This window comes from Polistes fuscatus, unplaced genomic scaffold, assembly GCF_010416935.1.
Source record: "Polistes fuscatus isolate 324 unplaced genomic scaffold, CU_Pfus_HIC Scaffold2, whole genome shotgun sequence".
NCBI lineage: Eukaryota > Metazoa > Arthropoda > Insecta > Hymenoptera > Vespidae > Polistes > Polistes fuscatus.
This window is the reverse complement of record NW_025113096.1, coordinates 12,588,710-12,612,017: the sequence shown is the minus strand read 5'-3', so window position 1 is coordinate 12,612,017 and position 23,308 is coordinate 12,588,710. Positions and strand designations below refer to the sequence as shown.

The window sequence follows — 23,308 nt, the reverse complement described above, 5'->3', positions numbered from 1 at the left end:
AATATCAGGACCTCGTTCGAATCGTGATAAAATCGACAAAACTAGAGCACGCGCATCGTCCTTAACAAGGACGCGAATCATTTTCTTCAAGGATCCTGAAATCTTTCGCAATATTTTCTTTATATTTCTTATACTATTCGCCACAGTTTGATTTTATTTCGAGAGAATACCTCGGATTGCTTCGCGAAAGATATTTATCCTCAAATCTTATCTATAATCGACTAGAATTTGTTGTTTTCCACGATAGATTGAAAATCGGTCATACCGATAAGTATCACTTTAATTTCCTAAAAAGGCCTTCTGGATACGATGAATGCCCGATTCGTGTCAAAAGTCGCCAATCATTCGTTCTGCCTCGAATCTTTACGAGACAAAGTAAGCTAAATTTTCGAATGAGTAGGAAAAAAGAGAGTAGTAGAAAAGCAAAAGAGAGGTTTCTGAAGTTATACTTCTTTTGACGCGTTGGGGAAAATGTAATGGGGAGTGTGATTTTGTTCCGAGCGTCTGGAAAAACGACACCATGAAGTTTGTCGGGGTATTTACGACGCGCGGCAAAGCGATTTCAAGTATACGGCATGAAGTTGTCTTCTCTTCTTCCCCTTCTTTTCTCAAGCGGGTCACCCAATCCAAATACTAATCGTACGCAGCGCTGCTTTACTTAAATGATCGAAGCGAGAACTAATGCTGTAACCGCGCCATGGCTGTTGACGCGTCAAGTAATTCGATATATCTCTCTTATATTTAGTGTGGATTGATATCTATATTTTGATATTTTCTTTTTCTTTTTTTTATTCTTTCTTATATATAATAATAATAATTATTTTTTCTTTTAAGTTATTTTTTTCTTTGAAGTTTTTTTTGAAGTTATTTTTGAGGTTATTGAGGTTATGTTCGTTTTGGTACGGCAAAGAAGTATAACTTCTTACGTGCGTAGATAAGTACGCAGACCAGTTTTTTTTTGGCAGACTCTTGACATCGAAATTGATCAGGCATTATCGTCGTAAGGCTCGTTGGCACCCGGCCGATTAAAGTCCTGACTAGAACCAGGATGTCGATCGGGTACCAATAGCCATCCTCACGTTCTGGCGAACTTGTAGACAACACCGAACACCAACACGCTGACCAACATCAGCACGAGAGCTGTAACAACCTTCGCGAAGACGTTTAGTCCACTTTCTGCATGTTGTTGAGGTCTTCTCGTGGGTACGCTTTGTTTCGAAGCCAGACCACGTGCCAAGGCAGGGAAAGCAAGACTTTGAGTGAACGTCAACTTATGCAGGGATTCTGAAAGAGAGTAGGGTCCTACCGAACCCCTAGCAGCAGCTCTTAAAAGAGCATACTCCAAGTCCAGAGCATCGAACATGCTATATCTGTGAACAGAAAAGATATTATTTGTCAAATTTTCATTTTATCCGGATATCCGAATTAATCAAACAAATATGTGATGAAATCACATTCTCGAAACTCACTTTCAAAGAAATGAAGAATGATGATAGTCGTGATTAGAAACAAGATAAGAAAAGGTCAAACATAGAATCAATAGACGTTGTTGAATTTGTAAAAGACAGTATTTCGTATCTTGGACTTCATAAAAGGAATGAAAGTAATTAACGTCGAAGGCTTCATTAGCAAGCGTGCTACGATCAACACGAAGAATAAAGAAACTGGGTCTTTGCCAAAACACTTCGAGGCGGCAACTTTAGTTAAGAATTTCCAGCTAACAACCGCTATCACTGCTATATAATTGTCAAGTACTTTCGTTAAAAACTTCAAGAGTTTTATGTAGTTCAGAGTCCCGAAATCACCAACAAATAGAAGTTTTAATCTACGATACTCAGTCAATTCATTATATATATAATATCTTTCTGTCTCTCTTGTCTATTGTTAAAAAAACGGCCAGAGGTATCTCATTGGGAAGTTTTATAATTATAATCGGAAATATTTCAGGAAGGAGAGAAGATCTTTGTTGTCGTAATTAAAGATGACAGAAATTTATCATATATACGTATTTTTTGTAATCTATTTATTATTAAAAAAAAAAAAATAAAGTATTTTTAGAATGAATGCGATACTTGACAAGAGATTAAATACGTCATAATTAGAATTTTCATTGCGCGAGGCGTGTAATATACCAAGATTGATATACATATGTGTGTATATATATATTGGTATATTTATATTGTGCCAGGGTCGCTCCTTGACACGATCGTCGTCGAGATCGAAAACGAACCACTCGTTCAGAGATATCATTCGAAGGATTATTTCTGAGACTATGGAATATCTCGAAACTCGTAATATTAGATTCCAAAGAGAGGATCAAGGTAGTATGTCGCGGGACGTTTCCATCGTAATCATGCGAGATTCTTATCGCGTACTCGTTCCGTGTCAACGATACGAATACATATAAATATATGTATACTATAAAGCCCCGATTAAAATGATTTCAATCCATATCGAACGAGTAGATCGATGCGAAATAAGAACGTGACTTTCACTTCATAATCTGAATTACTGATAAACTTTAATTACTAACGCCTTGTACTCCTTTTTCTAACTTTCATATCGAAAAATGAAAACAAAAAATGCTCCAATTCGGCCGCATGTTTTGTCCTCTCAATGATGACTCCAAGAATCGTACTTGGTCACGGCAATTTTCGAATCTATGGAAAGTGGTTACTTAATCGCGTAATTGTTTTGAGAGATTGCATTTTCTTGAGTGTTAACATGCAAGATCCTGGTATGAGAAAGACAGAATGGGAAAGGGAGAGGGAGAGAGAACTAGCTAGCCAAGACCTGTTGATTCTCAAGAGACCTTATCACGTGATAATGCAAGGGAGATAAGAATAATTAGTCCGATCACGTATAATTCTTGATTCAGATTTACCTGCTACTACGTCGTCTGTCTTGAGAATGCATCGATGCGATCGCTGAACTCGGCATCGATCGGAGACTACTCGTCGTCGTACTGGAAGGGCTCGGAGGTACCGAGGGTGGATCTTCGTCGATCGAAGTTCTATCTTGAGTCGGGGGACTCTTTGATCCTAAGTTATGGTGATTATGATGTAAATGATGCAGGTGCAGCTTCGCGTGATCCGGATGCAAGAGACTAGCTCGACGAGATTGTTGTGGTGTCGTTGCTGGACTGTTGCAAGCTGCTTTACACGGTGACGGAGATGCCTTTACAAATGAATACGTAATAGTTATTATCTAGTCGTGTCATTGGAAAATTACATTTTTAATTTTATCAGAATATGTGTGCTGGTAATTATGACGTTGGACTAACAAAGAGTTCATATCAACTGTCCTACTTCGATATTTGTGAAACTTTATAAATTTGTAGGACTACACATTGCACCCTAGGAGTAGTACCACTAGGTCAATGACCCCATCGTTTCTAAGAAAACGAGGGAAAAACTTTTACTAACATTCTTATATATCATTTCGTTACAACAATTATTACGCATCGTCGGCATCATAACGCGTAACGACGCAGACTCGTTATCGCTAGATCAAATTTCGCTCGACCGACTTTTTTTATTTTAATTTTATTTTTTACTGTCGTTATCATAAAGTATATTTTATTTACTTTCTTTTTTTTCTATCTTTCTAAAGTACATGTTATATCACTTTTATGGGAAATGTAATAGAAAATATGGTGCATTTGTATTATGGAACGTGTCAAGTTTCTCCTATTTACGAACGTTCATATTTTATTGAAACATAAAAATTATTCCTTACGTAAGTAATATAAATAATATATATAAATATAAATTAAATAAGAAATAATAAATACAATAATACATAATTTAAAATACATAATAAATATTACGTAATAAATAGCACATAATTAATAATTAATAAGATAAATTAGACATAATAAATTTTTTGAATTTACTTGCTTAATAAATAATTTAAATTTTTCAATAGAATAAGAACGTTCGCAAATAGAAACTTTACAATAATGAGAGTAAAAAATCAAGTTAAAATTAAAAAATCTGCCCCTGTTCGTAGTAACTGCTGAAACGAAATAGTACACAAGAATATTCGTAAAACTTCTTCTCTCGCTTTCTCGGAAACGATAGGTCATTAATCACTACTCCTAGGGTACAATTTGTAGTCCTAATAGACGCCTACAAATTTATAAAATTTAAAAAAAATCTAAGTGGGAAGGTTTATAAGGACTCCTTGTAAGTTCTTAAAAATCTTGTTTAATTAATTCTATGAATTTATTTCATATTAAAATTATTTCTAAAATAAAGTAAATAATCAATAAAATTATTTAACTGTTTCGACTTATTGTTAGTCCACTGTTCAAATTACCAGTATATATAATATATACATACTTGTTCAAAATCGTTGATACAAAAACATTTTCATATAAAAATCACATGATGTGATTATGCGTACGCTAATTAAACTCTTTCTGGTTGTATGTTTATTTTCAGTCATTAAAATAAAGACAACACGCTTAGAAGATTAACGGAACACTTAATAAAATTATTTAAAATATAATTGTAAAATAAAATAAAAAAAAAAGACACTGTATATATTATTACGAATACGTAAAGTTAAACAACAATTTATAAATATTGTTTTTCCTTCTTAATAATTCTGCATTGTATCAGAGTAGCGTTCGTTCAACAAAAATGAATTTCGATTAGTAAGACACCTGAGTATAAAATAAAATGTAATCTTAAAGGATTAATAAATAATATATATTGAGATTAATACCTGGATGGATTCGATTCCGCTATCGTTGACGTTTTCTTGAGCATCTGGGAAAACAAACGCTTGTTCCTGGCTATCCGCCTCGTATCTTGGTGAATCGCTTGGCCATACCTGCAATAGTGGAAGCCCACCGCGTGTCTCGGTGCATACTTCAGCTGTCACAACGTTACTTTGTTCTTCTGTACCAAGGCACAATCGGCCGAGTTCTCTCAGTGGCTTCTGCTGAACGGTAGCAAAATGATAAAGAAGTGTGATTAGAATATATTTTTTTTATATTATTATATTTTTTAAGTGTATTGAAGTGTAACTTCATTTGTTAGTTTATAAAAAAACGCTTTAAAGTAGATGCATCATTTCCCCTTCCAAAATGCAAACGAAAATTCATAACATTCTAAGCTTCCTCCTCTATCTTCGATCGAACGTGCGAATAAAAGTAAATAAAATAAAATGAAACAAGCATCACCCATCGACGAATCTCTGATAATTGGTAAAAAATAAGTATCACTAAATTCTTTTTCTATTTATTATAAACACGAGTTAATTATTAACAATAGTAATACACATTAAATGAACAGAATAATATTTTACTCGCGTTATAAATAATAGTAAGAATTCGTCGATCATGATCCATAAATATCGTTTCCCTAAAAATTTCATTGTTACAACCGTGCTCGTACGAACAATGCCGCGATCTGAAAGTAATGATGCACTTGTCAATTTAAATTTTAAGAATAAAAACTTGCGGTTAAGAAATGTGTCGTATGTCAAATTAAGATTACCGTCTGTTTCGTTAAATTCGGAAGAACACACTTATTATGTCGATAATTCAACTTAATTAATATTAAATGGTAATCAAGTGATTCATAATAACTCCAATCAAAATTTTCTTTCTCTATGATAATTATCAAAAACATAAACATACGAAAGAAGAAATTTTATTGCCTAAAGAAGGTAGGAAGTTTTAATATTAAGTGGTACGTGTGTGTGTGTGTGTGTGTTATACGTTTATTGATAGTTATTACGAGATTTGTTTGTTAAAAGATGAATGGGAATGTGATATACCTTAAATGATTGATAATTAATCGAAGAAATTGTATATTGTAGTTTAAAAACACCGAGTATAAACTCGACGTTCCATCCTCTTCGAAATCCAACGTTAGACTGGCTCATTGTCCCCTGTGAAAGTCAGTTCAAATTTTTCTATCGATTGTTGTTTATATGACTTTGTGAAGATTACAAATGTACATATGTATAACGAAAATAATATTCGGAAAATCATATAAACAACATTCAATAAAAGAACTTTCATAGAGGACAACGTCTCATTTCAACGGTGGATTTCTAAGAGGACGGTACGTTGAATTTGTATTTCGTGCTTTTAGACTACAATACATATTTAACTTTGATTAATTAATAATCATTTAAGATATATCGAACATTCTAATATACTCTACTAATATTTTCGATTGCTTAAACTAGAATACATTTATTTTAATGTTTCTGACCAGTGATGACTTTGAATTTTAAAAATTTTCATCTAATAAAATGTCGGATATAAAAAATGTTCTATATTCCAAGTATATTAATAGACGTGTGATTTTTAAACAAATCTACTTTGTATCATTCTTACTTTAATGGATATACTAATTGTGATACCAAAAAATTTAAATAACAGTAAAAACAAAGAATGACCACGTACGTTGTTAAAATACAAACGTGTCCTGTACATAATTTTCGTATTTTTTAAATTCACTTATTATTAATCAAGTTAAACTCATTAAATATATAAGATATATTAAAAAAAAATATGTAAGATATATTAAAAAAATCAAGTAAACGTAACAGTGTACGATTGTAAGAGACACACTGTATATATAAATCATTTGATTATTTTCCATATGATAATACGAGTTTCACTTCCATCGCGCGTGGAAGCTCACTCACATACTTTTTATTTGGTATTTTTGTTATAAACTTCATTCAAATATAATTTGTCTAACAAGCAAATAATATACATTATCCCAATAGACTTAACTTTCAAGTATTTAATCGAAAATTATATAATCTTGCTGAGTGGGTATCTCTCGAATCTCGTTGTTAACCTTTTCTTGCACGAACGTCACGATTAGACGTCACGCTTGCATTATTAATTTCATACTAGGGTAATAATACATGCTAATAATAATAATAAAAACAACAACGCACAGTATATCGAATACAAGGAAAAATTAATTGCGATTTCACGGTAAAACGCGATGATAAGCAACGACGAGCCAGCACTGAAAACTTTTAATGGTTCACCGCTTTTAATGCAACGAGCGCGGAAAGGTCGACTCTGATCTTATACAAAAAAAAGATGAGGCAAAACGGATGAAATAAGAAATGGATATACCTGAAATCAATATATCGCGTAGGTATTTTATTTCGCATAGAAATTCCGAATAAAATCAAATTGTAAGAAATTGAAGTCGAATATTCATCATTTCGTTTCTTTTTTTTTTATTATAATTATTATTATTTGTAACGAGAATACTTAGCAATGTAAATTTTGATGATTTTTATCCACGAAAAAAATGTATACGATCGGCATTAGCGTAACAGTAAGTCGTAGAGTCAGGGTGTTCGTGACCGTGACAGAAGAATCTCACCTTCTTGCTTGGCCTTGGCACAGGCCGGTCGATGAGGGGAAGAAAAAGAATCGGTTCTCTGGCACAGTGCCTTTCCCGTAGAAACACAAATATATACTATTAACAAGCTTCGTTCTTTATCTTCCATAATCGACAAAAATCAGCGCAAATTTACATTCGACAAGGTTCACTTAACAATATCTATTCATCGCATTATAAAATACTTAGGTTACAGAATCTTATTGTACACGTGTTTACTACTTACAAAGTATATGTCTACTTTTTCTATACCTTAACATGCTATAAAAAGAACAAAAGTTTATATTCTTAAAATTGTTATTCAATAGATTATGCATAGATTTCTATAAATATTTTATTTAAATGTTTTACGATCATCTCGTGTAAACAAAGTTTATTCGTACTTAATTATCTAAGGAAATTATTCATTTCACTGAAATATACTATCTGTCCTTGGCTCGGGAAGGAAATCTAAGAAAAAAGGAAGCTTGATACGTGTAATGCATTACTACTGTGTTAACGGAATAAACAACTTCCAAATCCGATGAGCGATTCTTCTGTTTACAAATCGAGACGACTATTTATCGGCAGAGTCAATCTTCGTGAAAGGACTCGCAAGAATACGAATAAAGTAATGAAAGTATAATTGCGTTATTAAAAGGTTCAAAAAAGTCCGATTTTCAAGCTTCGATCGACAAAAGATCGAATGAAAGATCGAAGAAAGATTGGATGAATAAAAATAAATGAAATTCTACGTAAAATCTCCCGAAGAGGTTTCAAATCGATGAAAAAAGATTACCTTTAACTCGAGCGGTAAACAAACGAACTCGAGGGAATCCAGCACTTCGATGAAGATAAGAATAAGTTGGAGGAAGCAAGAAGATGACCCACCTGCATGCTTCCGGCAGTCGCATGGTAGCAGACAACATTGGCACGTTCCAGCAAGGATGCCTTCTTTTGGACGGAACCCAAACGGCAATTCTCAACTGTCAAAACTAGTTTATGTCCAGGTAAGTTAGAGCAGATATCGGCCCTGCTCACGGCTCGAAGAGCGACTGCAACCAAATCCGGTCGGTGTCGACTTGGTCGGTGGTGCTGGTAATATTAGTAGTAGTAATAGTAGTAGTGGTGGTGGTGGTGGTGGTGGTGGTAGAAAAGGACGATGATGAAAAAGAGGAGAAGGAGGAGGAAAACGCGTAGACGACGTGTGCGCGTTCGAGGCACCGGCGTGTGTCGAGGTCGAACCTGTTTTCACCCGTTTTAGGCAAAACTCGAGGAAGGGAAGAAGGGAAAAAACGGAGAATCGAAAGCGGAAGGGAAGAAGGTGACAACGACTAAGCTCGAGAATAGAAAACAAAAATTGCTTTAGAATAATTGGCAAATCTAGCCGCGAGTAATGGACGATGAAATTTGCGAAGTTGAGTATTCAAAAGCTCGAGAAAGATAAAAAAGAAGAAAAAGAAAGAGAAGAAGAAAAAGGGAAAGAGGGGAGGAGCCGAGAGGGCGTGACGCCGGCGCGAGAGGAACTCCCTAGGTCAAGGTCGAATAGTAGAGCCAGGAGAGAAAGGGTGTAGCAGCCTGCCGATACGGCCCTGAGCCCCATTTGGCCATCGGAGCCTCGTGCAGGACAATCTTCGTTCCACCTCTCCCCTTCTCTATTTCTCTCACTCTCGCTCTATACACACCCCAACCCCTTATTCTGATCGATATACCTACCCCAGACACGTTTTCTCTCTTCCTTCCTCGGCAACTGATAGCTCGTTTAATTGTTTAATTAATAAGATACTCGAATAAATGTTTCTAAATAATTCATTTGATCCTTGCTTCTTGAATTCTTCTTAATTTAATTCATTCTTTTCTTTAATTATTATCTTTGCTATATTCGATATTCTGGTCTACTATTATAGTCCTTTCTACTATTGTATAACGAGTAAAATGAATGTTTTTCAAATTCTGTTTCTTTTTTTTTTTTTATCGTCGTGCAATTTTTTTTTGCTAAAACATCCTTTTATTTTAGCAGTCTATCTTCTCCCGCTATTGCTAATATATTCTCTCTGCGCCTTACTGCAGGCTTTACTTTTGACATAGCTACATTGTGACAGTAGTAGTAAACGTATATAGTCTGACGAACACTCGGCTGGACATTGTCGAAATGTATCCTTGTTCGGCCTCGGCTTTTTACGTCGACCTGAAAACTATCCTATTTTACCCCCTCGTGTCATCACATTTTTGTTACCCTCTTTCTCAATTTCTATTACGCATTTACACCTTCGAAGAAACAACCATTGGATTTCCTTACAACTTCGTAATTATTTTATCGAACTAATCCTCTAAGTGTCCTCCGTTCTATTGTTTTCATATTTATAAAAATCCATTTGACCAGGATTAAATATTACTATAAGATAATCAAGCAAAAAAAATGTATAAAAATTCCTCTCCGTGAAATTTTCAAATATCGAAAACACACAGATATTGGCATGCCTTTATCATACTACGAACCATTCATACCGACGATTAATTTTATCTTACACATCCCTTTGTGAACATTAATACTTAAACGTACTAATAATAACGACGTACGATAATACGAGAAGAGCATGTGTTTAGAATAACTAATGTGATGTTACTTTATTAAAATGTCGTAAATTTTTTTCCGAGGTCGATTTGTATTAAATTGAATTTCAAACAAGGATGCGCAAATCCTTGAGAAAAAGACGACCAAACCAACGGTACCTTTGAACACACAATTTAGAAAAAACATATATATATTATATAATTATAATAATATAATAATATAAATTATAATAATTAAATAAAAAAATTATAATAATATAATTATAAAAATATATATATATATTAAATATCATATTATGCAAAGTAATGTGTATATATATATTGGTTCATAAAAATTTGGTATTAGAAATAAATACTCGAGCTTTTATCGGTCTTCAGAACTTTAGGAAAGGGGAAAAGGAAAAATCGTGTAGATACATTCACATTAATCGATTTGAGGATAGAGAAAGATCATTAATGGAACGTAGATGTTCGATAAACGTTCGAAGCAATAGTCGCTATCATCGTCGAGTCTGCTTTATCGTGATTTTATCAAAACTCGAGAAATTTCTTCAGGCTCGTTCAATCGTATCGTATCGTATCGTATCATTGCATCGTACTTTCAATCGCTATTGGATTTTACACTTTCATCTGATAGTTACTGTTACCTTCGAGAAATAAACGTAAATTGTTACGATCGTTTAATAATTTCGTATCGTAAGATATTTGCTCAGTTGAAATGGAATCACACGTATATATCTATATACTTGAATATTGCATCGTTTTCACAAGAGATATTTAATATATCTTAAAAGATTAAAAAGAGTAAAAAAAAAAAATCTATCGAAGGATAATCGATGTTTTTGATATGCCTTGGATTTATAAAACATCAAATATGATGTAAGTTAAATATCGATTTCATACCGCGAACTTATCAAGGACAACGTGCTTGCGTCTCCGCAGATGCAACAGATGCATACTCGGAAGAAGAGCTTTCACGATGGCGTGCAACACGTGTTTAAGAATTCCCTTTTATATCTAGCTGTTTTTAGAAGAAAATAACGATATTCACGGTCGCATCGACAAACGATTAACTCGCTCTCTCGTAATTCATTCCGATAAAAAATCTGCTGAACTTTTATGATCCTTTTTGTACAGAAAAAAGAAAAATCGATGGAGAATAAAAAAAATAAACTCTCAGGATTAATCGACGCGAGACTAAATTAAAGAAAAAAAGAAAAACGAAGAAAGAAAGCGGGATGGTTCGAAATATGTTAATAGAGGGCAGCAGTTATAAGTGAAATAACGGTTTGTATCGACCTATCAGGATAAAATAGTTCGAAAAAATTGTTCAAATTTTCCCGCGCGAAACATTTTATCGACGAAATAAGTAATTCGGCTTCTATAACGTTAAAAATTAATTGCCCGTGAGAGGCAAGTCAAACTATAAATTCATTTGTTCCGTACTAATTAATCAAAACCTAGAGCAGAACGAATTCATTTTATACATTCTAAATAGATATTTTCGATTTAGAAAAAAAAGAAATTCTGTGAGAGATTGGCAGATATAATTAAAGAAGAATCGGTTAAGTATAACGGCGTGATTTAATTTGTATTTGTATATACCCAGTGGTCCGAAAGAAACGGTTATATTGTTTACAGCGTATTTTGTTTATATAAATGACTGCAGTATAGGCGACCGGCATGTTGCGTGTTTATGATTGGACGCACCGTCGTGCGCAATAGATTGACGAGGTATGAGTGTATGTGCGTATCTTGTATGTGTGAATATTATTCTATTTCCAAGAAATTCAATGAAAACGATTCATATACATATTTCGCGATCAATTATTAATAAATTTACATAAAAATCTTTACAAATGGCGTTGCTCATTGGATCAAAGTTTCGATTGTTTAATGAAGGGATCATGATAATTGACGTTAAATGACCACAGTGATCGCTAAATCGGCAACAGATGGAGCCTAGTGTACGCGATTGGTCGCGATCGATGAATTTTATTTTCTCGTGAGAGAGCTGTTGGCCGCGGGCAGGGAAAGCTTCTCTTCTGTGAGACTTCGCACGCGCACGGCGCCATTGCCATTCCTCTTTCGTTGATATTACCGCTACTACTGCCTCTTCTTCTTTTCCTTTCACTGGCGAGGCATATGTCACTGCAGGGCCGCATAATTTCTTCCAAAGATTATTCTTTCTTATTCCTTGCTAAATACTTTCTTAAATGTTCCTTTCTTTTCTTTAATTTAATTAAAAACAATAAGAAAAATCGAAAAGCTCGAAAAATTATATTTTTTGAATAAATTTTATTCAAATATTTGATCAAAATTTCTTCCAAAAACAGAATGACTGCAACATGTCGGTAAGAAAAGTTCGACTACGTTATAAGGAAGTAACCTAACTTCTACTGCGAGGATTAAAATTTATTACCCGTCCAATAACAAATAAATCTTTGATCTTGATAAAAGAGCGACCCAGTGGAATACAACTGTTGATCGTCAATGCGAAAATAACGTTTCCCTGAGCGTTCAACTTCAATACGATTTAATAGTAGAATACGTGAACTATGTATTCGGAATACACGACTAATATGTCAGACATAGTCACGAGTCATAGTCGTTGCCGATAGCCAGCAAAGGGTAAATTCCAACGGACGAGTTTCTCAATGGATTCGAGTCAAATCATCCAGTCAATTTTTCAAATAAATTAGAAAACAATGGAGGGGGTTTGTTATTCTTTCATAAAAATTTGCTACGAAACTTTCGAATGATCTGAAATAATAAGTACTTCCAAAATTTCACGATAAAATAATAGAAACGAGCCTCTAATAAATCTGTACGATAGAATCTGAGACCAAATACTCAAGAAAGGTTACACCCATCCTGAGTCGACGTTGTTCTGGCAAAGAAGCTGGAAGATTCGCAAGAGTCTGGCGTTCGTTTCTCTTTCTCTCTCTTTTTCGTTTTCTCTCTTCCCTCGGAAGACTCAGCAAGACATACAAGATGGTGCAATAATCGTGTTTTCATACGCTAACGTCGTTTACTTCGTCCGAAACTGCCAGATGGGAGTGAGACCTCTTCCTCTTTAACTTTGACATTTAAAAAAAGAAAAGCCTACCTTCGAAATAAGACTCTAGGTATCCTCATTACGTCAAGAAGATGTAACTCGATCAACGAACGTGCCACATCAAAATTACATAATTTATAAACGTCGTTAATCTCTTTCTCTCCCCCAGCCACATGGACTCTTTCTTGCTTGTTTCGCGGCCAGGATACTCAACGTGATCGATGAACGAGCACGCGTCAGGTGACTCGAAACCTCGAACCTTGAAGTTCAAGAGTTAACAGGCAAGTCAAATAACGAGTTGATAATTCGATGGTTGATCGTGCAATGTTTTAGAAATAATTTTATAGCGGAAACGTTGATAATAGATGGATTTACAATGAAAATGCAAATGTTTAAGCAATCGATAGTTGTAATAACTCTTGGCCATCATGAAGGCAGAAGGATCAGCCTAGCTATTCGTACGTCCCTGAATAAGAGTCGACAGGCAAGCAGAAAACGTGTGCGACGCTAGAGAAAGAGGGGACCAAAAAGGATTGTAGTGGTGGTAGCAATATAAGGCGCAACGAGTGGCGGGCCTCAGCCAGTCCGTGAACGGTACCTACACCTTCAAGGTCCGCGTCCTTGAAGGCCATCGACTCTAACCCTCGGATATACGATCATCTTCAGCTGGTATCGTCGACCTTAGATCCTTTCGAGCGCTTGCGAGCGCCTCTAACGACGATCCTAAACTTCCTTAAATACCCCTCCAAAATCATCGACACAAGTAACCATCTTCATTCGAATCGAATCAAATATTTATTTCATTTGTTGCAATCCCAATTGCTTCACTTCCAAAGTGATCGTGTCGGACAAAAAGAGACAAAGAACGACGAGAAAGATTAGACACACGATAGAAACAAAGAATCACGTGATAAAAGCTTGTGAAACGAAAGGACAAGATTTTCATAGGGAACAAAAAATTAACTGTGCTTTAGATATCGAGGATGAAGTCCTCGTTGATTCTGTTCTTCGCGGTGGGAGTCATCACTTATACCGGTGAGTTTGAATCATCGATCAATGTGATTTGTGATACCAAATAAGATAGATTTTTGTAAATAGATCAACACATTTAGAATGACGAACATCTGTTTGCTCAGTCTATGAATAGATTCGTTTATTTAAGCAGCGATTAATAGTAAAGTTACGGTAAATCGTTAACCCGTTTACAATTCTCATGATTACTTTCGAATACTTTCAATTTCTACGAGGAATCTCGAGAAAACACATTAACGCGTTACTTATCGCGTGGATTCAAAATGGCGGAAATGGATATAAAAGTCGGTACCCTCTTTGAATTTTCCTGTTCTCTGATGGAGAGAGACGCGTTCAATCACTTTCCTGATCACTCCGCTCGGACTTCCCGGCTCCAATCGAGAACTCGAAAGCGGGAGAAAATATCTCTTTACGCGGATTCTGTTGAGTGCGAGACGATAAATTGCATAAGAGATTAGAGCGTGAAAGCCTCGGTCGGTCCCGGATGGGTGACGTCACTGCCGTGCCCTGCCGCCTGAAAAAGCAGCAGTGGGGGGCACAACTTTCCCCGTTTGTCGCTTTACCGTACAAACCGTACTCTCGAGAACTCGTGGAACCAAAAACGCGTAAAATGCGATACCGTTCACCGTGGAAGGTCGCTTCGCTTTCGGTTACGATCTAAAACACTTTAACACAAGAATTGTCTTAATTATGTAAATGAATTACCCTTGAAATACTTTCGTAATAACGATCAAACATTATCAATACCTCTATATATTTAGAGGGCTTTACTCGAGTTAAGAGACAAGAAGACAAGAAGGAAGAAAGTTTCGAGAACGAAATCTGCAAGGAGAAAGAGGCAGGAGAATGGTTCAGGTTGGTAGCCGGTGAGGGCGACAACTGTCGCGACGTTATTCAGTGCACGAGTTCCGGTCTCCAAGCTATACGATGCCCGGCTGGACTCTACTTCGATATCGAGAAACAAACATGCGATTGGAAGGACTCGGTTAATAACTGCAAGCTTAAAAATAAGGAGAGGAAATCGAAGCCCCTTCTCTATACCGAGGAACCTCTCTGCCAAGATGGATACTTGGCCTGTGCCGATCAATCCTGTATAGAGAGAGGTCTGTTTTGTAACGGCGAAAAGGATTGTACCGATGGATCTGATGAAAATATTTGTGGTAAGTTTAAGAAGTTTATCCTCAAACGAGTTTACTTTCTAATGGATCAAAATATGATCCTACGTTATTAAATTTCCATTCTTATTACAGATATGGACAATGACCCAAACAGCGCCCCTCCTTGTGACCCTGCTGTTTGCGTACTTCCGGATTGCTTCTGTTCCGAAGATGGAACGAGTATACCCGGAGATCTCCCGTCCAAGGATGTGCCGCAGATGATTACGATAACCTTCGACGATGCCATCAACAACAACAATATCGGCCTCTACAAAGAGATCTTCAACGGAAAACGCAAGAATCCTAATGGTTGCGACATCAAGGCCACCTTCTTCGTCTCTCATAAATACACTAATTACTCGGCCGTGCAAGAGATGCACAGGAAAGGCCATGAGATTGCAGTACACTCGATCTCGTAAGCAAAAACACTTTTTTACTAGCCAACGACGATGCACATTATTGTATTACATGTAATTCAATGAGAGAGAGAGAGAGAGAGAGAGAGAGCCGATGGTTATGAATAATTATTTTTATTTTCTAGACATAACGATAACGAGCGCTTCTGGTCGAACGCCACGGTTGATGAATGGGCTAAAGAAATGGCTGGTATGAGAGTTATAGTTGAGAAGTTCGCAAACATCACTGATAACACTGTTGTTGGCGTCAGAGCACCTTACCTTCGAGTAGGTGGTAACAATCAATTCACGATGATGGAAGAACAATCCTTCTTATATGATTCGACGATTACTGCGGCATTGAACAATCCACCACTTTGGCCTTACACTATGTACTTCAGGATGCCTCATCGTTGTCATGGAAATCTTCAGCATTGTCCAACGAGGTGAGTTTTATGTTAAAGAAAATAAAGGAATTTAAAACAATATGAAAATATATAATCAAAAATACAATATAACGAATACATTTTGATTCAGATCGCATGCTGTCTGGGAAATGGTGATGAACGAATTGGATCGTCGCGAAGATCCTCAGAACGATGAATATCTGCCTGGTTGTGCTATGGTCGACTCTTGCAGCAACATCTTGACCGGAGATCAATTCTTAGACTTCCTTAATCACAATTTCAACCGTCACTATCAACAAAATCGCGCACCTCTCGGTCTCTATTTCCATGCTGCCTGGTTGAAGAACAATCCCGAATTCCTCGACGCTTTTCTTTATTGGATCGATGACATATTGGAAAACCAAAAAGACGTTTACTTTGTAACAATGACCCAAGTAATCCAATGGATCCAGAATCCCCGTACTATATCAGAATCGAAAAATTTCGAATCCTGGAAAGAGAAGTGCGTCGTTGATGGGCCACCGGCTTGTTGGGTTCCTCACACTTGTAAATTGACCGCAAAAGACATTCCCGGAGAAACAATAAACCTTCAAACCTGCGTACGTTGCCCTAACAACTACCCTTGGATCGATGATCCTACAGGCGACGGTTTCTACTTGTAAACGGGTATTGTCTCCTCGTTCCTTCTTCTCGTCTAAGTCAATTCTTCTACCCCTTTTCTTACGTTCGTCCCTACATATTCGCCGCGTCCTAATTAGCTCGTTCCGAGTCTAACGTTTCTTGCCTTTTCCAAACTTCGTTATGGAACGTGTGGCGCCTGGACGATCGCCGACTGACCTGCGTTTTGACACTTCTATTCCAAAATCAATCGATCACGAAATCATATCAAATCATCGACTCATGATTGTAATAAGGAGTTCTTTTTAAAATCCCGAAAGAAAGTGAATAATAGATAAAGATAGAGAGATTAATCGCATCTTTCGATCGGGCTACGTTTTAAACGCGCGTCAGCGCCAGCGATCTGTGATAAATCCTCGAACTCGTATCCTTGAGATTTTTGGGAAGACAAAGACCAGGATAAAAGACGGCGACGAAGACGATGACGAGAGTATTCGCGGAATTCCAGCCACGTCGGCGACGCTAACATAATTTCTTTCCTCCCACCCTTATTCTTGTTCTCTTTTTTCTATCTACTTATCCAATACCCTAATCCCGGCGTCTTTCGTAGTCTCAAGAGAAACTGCTAACCCATTAAGACAGTTAAACTCTATGGCAACACTCGATGTATAATATAATAAGACGCATGTTCCCTTGCCTTTTTCTTAAACCATCCTTACATTTCTTTTCTCGCTTCTCCCATCTTACATCTTTCGGAGAGAAGACCTACGCTCCTCTCCTTTTTTTCAATGGAACACCCTTACATTTTTCTAAGGGTCGACCAGACTATATATATATATATATAAATATATATATAAATATTAAATATTATTGCGTATGTATATTTTTAAAGAAATAAGTGATAGTACATCAACATCGTTTACAAAAGAATAAACCTTTAATAAAAGATCCCGATAAATTTGAACAAGTCTACTTACCGTTTTAACCCTTTTCCTTGAATTCTTGGGCCAGTGGGTACACGTGGGTAATGGGTGTGGTCGTCAATCAACCTCGGCCTTAATTTCATCCTTCTCGTCAAATAATAAATTATATTATAAGATCAAGGCCATTCTCTAACTAGGGTGACTTATAAAAAATGGAAAATCACGCGCGATAACAGCTAATAACTAGAAAAATACAAATCTCTATAAACATCTTTTCACCATTGAAGATAATTACGAAACGACAATTTTTTCTTTTCAATTCACCCACGATGAAATCGAGATTAATAGGATTCCTAATGAATAGAATCCGACAGCTTGTGTGTTTCTCTGATTTAGAAATTTTATGTTTGATCATTGAGACGAAGATTACATCTTCTTTTTTTACGCAGATAACTACCTACGATATATCTTATTATATTCTAAAATAATCCTCTAATGAAATAGCTAATTTTAATTATAATTTTTTCAAATGAATAGATCGTGTTGTGAAACCAGAGGTAAAGTACAACGTTCGCTTGAACTCGCTTAAGATCCGGGGTACCATGAATGCTTACATGATGCATTCCACAGAGATAAGTATTCGTGAGTTCCTAGCATGCAAACACTTGTCATTATAGTTTGTAAAGTACTAAGATACTTGTTATTTCAGTCTTGAAAGTTGTCAAGTTATGGCTAATAAATGAACATCTTGATAATCAATCAAAAGATATTAACGACATCGTCTAGTTGTCTCTGTAAAATTCCTTATGCAGCTATTTACAGAAAAGATAATCACTGTTTAATCTATACGGAATTCCATTACTTTTCATACGGAGAAAAGATATAAGAGAAAGAAAGAGAGAGTGAGAGGGAGATGACAGTGCGGATGAAGGTGGGATGAGAAAAAAAATATCAGTAACCTCGTGAAATACCAAACAGCCGACACTGCTGAAGTCTCACCAACGACGATTGCATTCCAATGCAGCCTTTCCTCTTTCAATCCTTTAAGCGCCATTTCCACATACAGAACACAAATAAGGTGTCTTTTAACGTCCAACATTTTTCTCAACTCGTCGCACACGATCAACCTTATTTTGTATGATTCTATACGTAGCTTCGTAATTCTTTTGATCACTAGTACGAGAGAGAGAGAGAGAGAGAGAGAGAGAGAGAGAAAGCGAGAGAATTATCTATCTAATACCTTTCGAATATACTATATGTACAATAAACGACAAGAGATATGTAATAAACCTATACGATTATCTTCTCGATGATGATTACCATCCCGCGACACTCTCGTAATAGAAAGTTTCTCTCTACGAAGAAGCGTTCTTCCGCTCGCACGCACTTACGTGACCATCGCAGATCGATAATTTTTCATATCTCATGCAAATGCGACATCATACCCACGATGAAATTCCTTTTCATCAGTCGACATATAAATTTTGCAACTCGGTTTATCGTTTGCATCTCGGTCGAGTATAAACAGTAGTCTCATCTTCCTTTTTCTTCTGAATCTTTAAATATGGTATATCTAATTCATTTTTATGTCTAATTCGTTAAAAATCACAGGAGAGTTTGTGAATAATAATTATATATTAATTATATTGTTTAAATAATTTTGTCCAAAAAGAAAAATGTATAACTCGACGTTTTTAGTTATCATTCGAGTCAACTACGAGGATGAAAAATAGCAAGCTAACGAAGCTCTCGTATGTAGTCGGAGCAATGGCAACGGTTGGACCTGAAAATCTCGCGCAAGCGAAAGTAGAGAAAGCTGACTATCCCGGTACAGCGGCAAGGCCGTTCTCGGTTATACCTCGAAAGGCGCGCTCGAAGGCACTCAAGATGCCAAAGAGATCACGTGCGATGATCTGCTCCCATGCACCATCGTTTATTGATTCTTATTATTTCGTTTTATCATTACTCATTCCTAACGAATTCTTACAGAACTTCTCTTTGATTATCGAAATTTGTCCAACAATTCACGAATGTAAATGGACATTAACGATTATCGAGATATTCGAGGCAAATTATTTGCAACGATTATGTATGCATCTAAGATACTACATCGATGTTCGTTGTGTTCCACTCAAAATGTATGCCAGTGAAATTGATATTCTACTAGGTTAGTGGGTGACTGAATTTAGACTTGTATAATAGCCGTTTATATTTTTTTCTTTTTCATTCTATAATCATTTTTTATCAAATTATATTAATAAACAATATTTATAGCCGTTTATTTATCGAACGATCTTATTGATCGACGAAAATATTTTTCTTTAAACGTATAATGTCGTTATAATATTTATAAAATTGAAATTAATCACTGTCACGATTTTAAATATTTTTACATAATTATACAAGTCATGAATATTTTATATTAAATAACTTCAAAAAGATTTAAAAATTTATATTTTTATTTCAATGAAAAAAAAAAACTCCCAAATAAAAAAAAGGAAGAAAAAAAAATTGTCTCCTTCGAGCCGGATTTGAACCAGCGACCTATGGATGTCCAATATCGATATAACCAACTACAGTCCACCGCTCTACCAACTGAGCTATCGAAGGTATATATTTTGGCAACATAATTGATCATATATTTACTACATTACCTATATTGTAAAAGAAAAAAAATTGAGATAATATTCTACTCGTGTATATGTGTGTTGAAATAGAGAAAAAAATTTCCTTCGAGCCGGATTTGAACCAGCGACCTATGGATATCTGCTTTCAATGTAACCCTACTACAGTCCACCGCTCTACCAACTGAGCTATCGAAGGAATTGAGTTGAGTTGGACAAAATATTGTATTTTACCTAAATTAAACTACTAAAGACTAATTTTATTCGTATACCTATACTTTATATAAATTAACATTGATCTGAAATAAAATAAAATATATATATTTCCATCATTGAAATAAGAAAAAGTATCCTTTGGAAGTCTATATATCGTATTATTGATTTCCACAACTAGACTCTACCAACAAAGCTAGGGAAGGCTTGAGCTCAATAAATTTATCTCAATCCTGAGTCATCATTACGCCGCAATTTAAATAAATCAAACTAATTATATAATTATGCGTTTCTCAGAAAATTCTTTTAATCCGGATTTGAATCAGCGCGACCTATATTTGTCGAATTTTTATATTAATCGAATTATTATAATTATTTAGTTTAGTTCAATGTTTTACCAATTAAGCTATTAAAAGAAAATGTTCAATAACCACGCACAAAAATAATTGCGATTTCTATTATATTTAATTTCATACTAGTTTAATTATTGACTGTAAAAATTTAAATTAAGATGTAAAGTAAAAACAACTGTACGAAATATATACCATGCTTTTGGCCGAGACAATTAGCGGATATACTGATCAATATTTGTTTCAACAATTTCGTGATGGAATCGAAAGCCTTGAACATCTTCCTCATCAGGATTAAAGGGATTATTTATTATTTAAGCGAAACCGCTTGAATCAAGTCGTGAGATTACGAAAAAACTTATTATTGATCATTTAATAATTGTTAGACCATTGAATATGATATATATTTTTAAATGTAACACTTAAAAACCGAAATTATTTGGAAATTATTTAATTAACTTCTTATTTCTAATTCTCAATTAATGCAGAATTTGAATATTGAACGTATTACGTATAAAATGTATGAAATAATGATTTCTAATGACACTAGCACGAGTAATATCCTCCTTGATTTTTTTGTCTTTATAAGACGTAAGATCGACAGAGTCATAATAATAATTCTTATTCCGCTACCGGCATTACACGATCGTTCCATCTGGCCGAACATAAGCAGTTCTCTTTTCACTGCACCTACTGCAGTCATAGGATTGTCGAGCTAACTCTTGTGAAGTAACCACAAGAATAACCGCCGTGTCCGCTTTTCGATTTAATGGGAAATAAATTACATGAGGAAATTACAATTAGTGAAACCTTTCGATAGGAAGGAAAGTTTTCAAAGGATAAAGAAATACAGCGGCGATCAATTAAATTAATAGATATAAAATAAACATTACAATTTATGACACCAAACTTCACAGAATGAACAGAATTCTTTCAGGTTGGTTTTTTTGTTTAAAAAATTATTCAAGGAATTCCGATTCTTTCGAGCAACCATTCATTTTTTGTTTTGCATCCACCATAGCCTTGAAACGATTTGAGAGGCCGGCGAGTCGCGTCCTTCATTTTTAAAAACAAGAATCAAATTGACTCGTCCACCCGTTCGAGCGTAACCACGAGTCGAATAACCTTCGAAAAACATTTACTTTGATGATCGAGTAACCCAATTAAGTCAAATAAAAACGTGTCAGACCGTCCCAATTCCAGGGTCTATTACTTATCCACGTCAAAAATTGTGTACTCAAATAATTCGTTGCATTATACTTGAGGCATGCACCACACCTCTTCTTACACCCACGCACATACCACGGCCTTTCCCTTCGAGGAAGTCATCCAAGCGAATTCTCATCGTAAAGGAGAACTCGTCCTACTCCTATTATCGATTGAACATCGATTTCCACGAAAAAAACGTTAAGTATAATAGTGTGAAAAAAAGGATTCTTACTTCTCAGCGAAAGTTTCTATTTCATCAACGATCGCTCATCATTTTTTAATAAACACAATATTTCTCGTATAACGGGATATTTCAGCAATATTAAGACACTATCGTATTATCTCTGAAGATGAGGTCATTCTCATGCTCACGCACCAGATATATCTTCGCAAGATCGCAAATGAGAGTTCCTCTTCCCTAAAAAAAAAGATGATTTTGCATCCTCACTCGAGTCTAGTTTATGACACGCGTTATTTGACAGTGAAAGTTATCCACGTTCGGATGTAAAGTCGAAAAAATATCTCGTATGATCCATGCATATACACGCTATATTTACGAATTTAATCATTTAAAATTTTTATGACGAGTGATGAAATTATTTTATTTATTTATTTCATAATATTTTATTGAGCCTAGAGCCTAGGCTCCCTAAAGGCCATTAATTACAGTGTAGTACAATGTAATGTATAGATAAAACAAAACGGAAATGAAAATTATGTAATTATTATTAAACTTATCGTTATATTAGTAGTAACGTACAGTAAGTAGATAAAAGTAAAAAGAAAATAGTAAATAATAAATAAAAGTATAATGGTACTATAATAGTAGTATAGTAATATTGGTTCAAATTATTCTTTAAATAAAATGCTTATTACTTCGATCTAATAGATTTTTCTTTCTTTGATATAAATTATCGAATTCGTTAATACTCGATGAATGTACTATGATAGATGGATCAAACCCAGTTGAATAAAGTATAGATCCCAAATAAACTGAATCTATGCAAAACATGGAGATAAGTATTCAAGCGGATCCCAAGCAACCAACCGCCGACCCTGTGGACGAAGAACCGGTGAAAGTGACAAGAAGCAAGGTCATCAAAAGCGAGTCGTTACAAAATCAGGAATTCCTCGAAAACAAGCAATTCTCGCATGATCTTCAATCGTTCGAATCCTATCCTTTCTTTTTATCACTAAACATACATTTCGTAAATGTCACAAATCAAAAATTGCTCAACGATGTCTATCTATAATACTTCAAAAATGATAACCTATCTCTATCTCTCTCTCTCTCTCTCTTTCTAAAAGAATCATCTTCGAGTTACAAGACGAGCATATCAAACTCCGAATTGAATAGCGAATTTAATGAGATAAC

The 23,308-nt window shown here is 35.2% G+C and overlaps 2 protein-coding genes and 2 non-coding genes across 5 annotated transcripts; 1 reads left to right on the top strand and 3 right to left on the bottom strand.

The window, feature by feature from the left end:
* Positions 1 to 885: 885 nt before the first annotated feature.
* LOC122516444 (palmitoyltransferase ZDHHC5-A) lies at positions 886 to 8,597 on the bottom strand. Of its 2 annotated transcripts, none has more exons than XM_043634245.1 (4): positions 8,265 to 8,597; positions 4,732 to 4,950; positions 2,885 to 3,177; positions 886 to 1,370 (listed from the first exon to the last, which is right to left on the bottom strand). In XM_043634245.1, the coding sequence occupies exons 1-4, from the start codon at positions 8,268 to 8,270 to the stop codon at positions 1,076 to 1,078; spliced, it is 813 nt and encodes a 270-aa protein (XP_043490180.1). In that variant the 5' UTR covers positions 8,271 to 8,597; the 3' UTR covers positions 886 to 1,075. The 2 variants fall into 2 exon arrangements, with proteins under 2 accessions (XP_043490180.1, XP_043490179.1); XM_043634244.1 differs by having other exon boundaries at positions 4,732 to 4,947; positions 8,265 to 8,468.
* Positions 8,598 to 13,573: 4,976 nt separating this feature from the next.
* Positions 13,574 to 17,578, top strand: LOC122516443 (chitin deacetylase 1). Its single transcript, XM_043634243.1, has 5 exons — positions 13,574 to 14,040; positions 14,799 to 15,197; positions 15,288 to 15,609; positions 15,736 to 16,035; positions 16,127 to 17,578. Exons 1-5 carry the CDS (start codon positions 13,989 to 13,991, stop codon positions 16,656 to 16,658), a joined length of 1,605 nt encoding a protein of 534 aa, XP_043490178.1. The 5' UTR covers positions 13,574 to 13,988; the 3' UTR covers positions 16,659 to 17,578.
* A 2,475-nt stretch (positions 17,579 to 20,053) lies between these two features.
* Positions 20,054 to 20,147, bottom strand: Trnay-gua. Its single transcript has 2 exons — positions 20,111 to 20,147; positions 20,054 to 20,089 (listed from the first exon to the last, which is right to left on the bottom strand). It is a non-coding gene; the product is annotated as a tRNA-Tyr (tRNA).
* Positions 20,148 to 20,265: 118 nt separating this feature from the next.
* Positions 20,266 to 20,360, bottom strand: Trnay-gua. The gene is made up of 2 exons: positions 20,324 to 20,360; positions 20,266 to 20,301 (listed from the first exon to the last, which is right to left on the bottom strand). It is a non-coding gene; the product is annotated as a tRNA-Tyr (tRNA).
* Between the last annotated feature and the right edge of the window lie 2,948 nt (positions 20,361 to 23,308).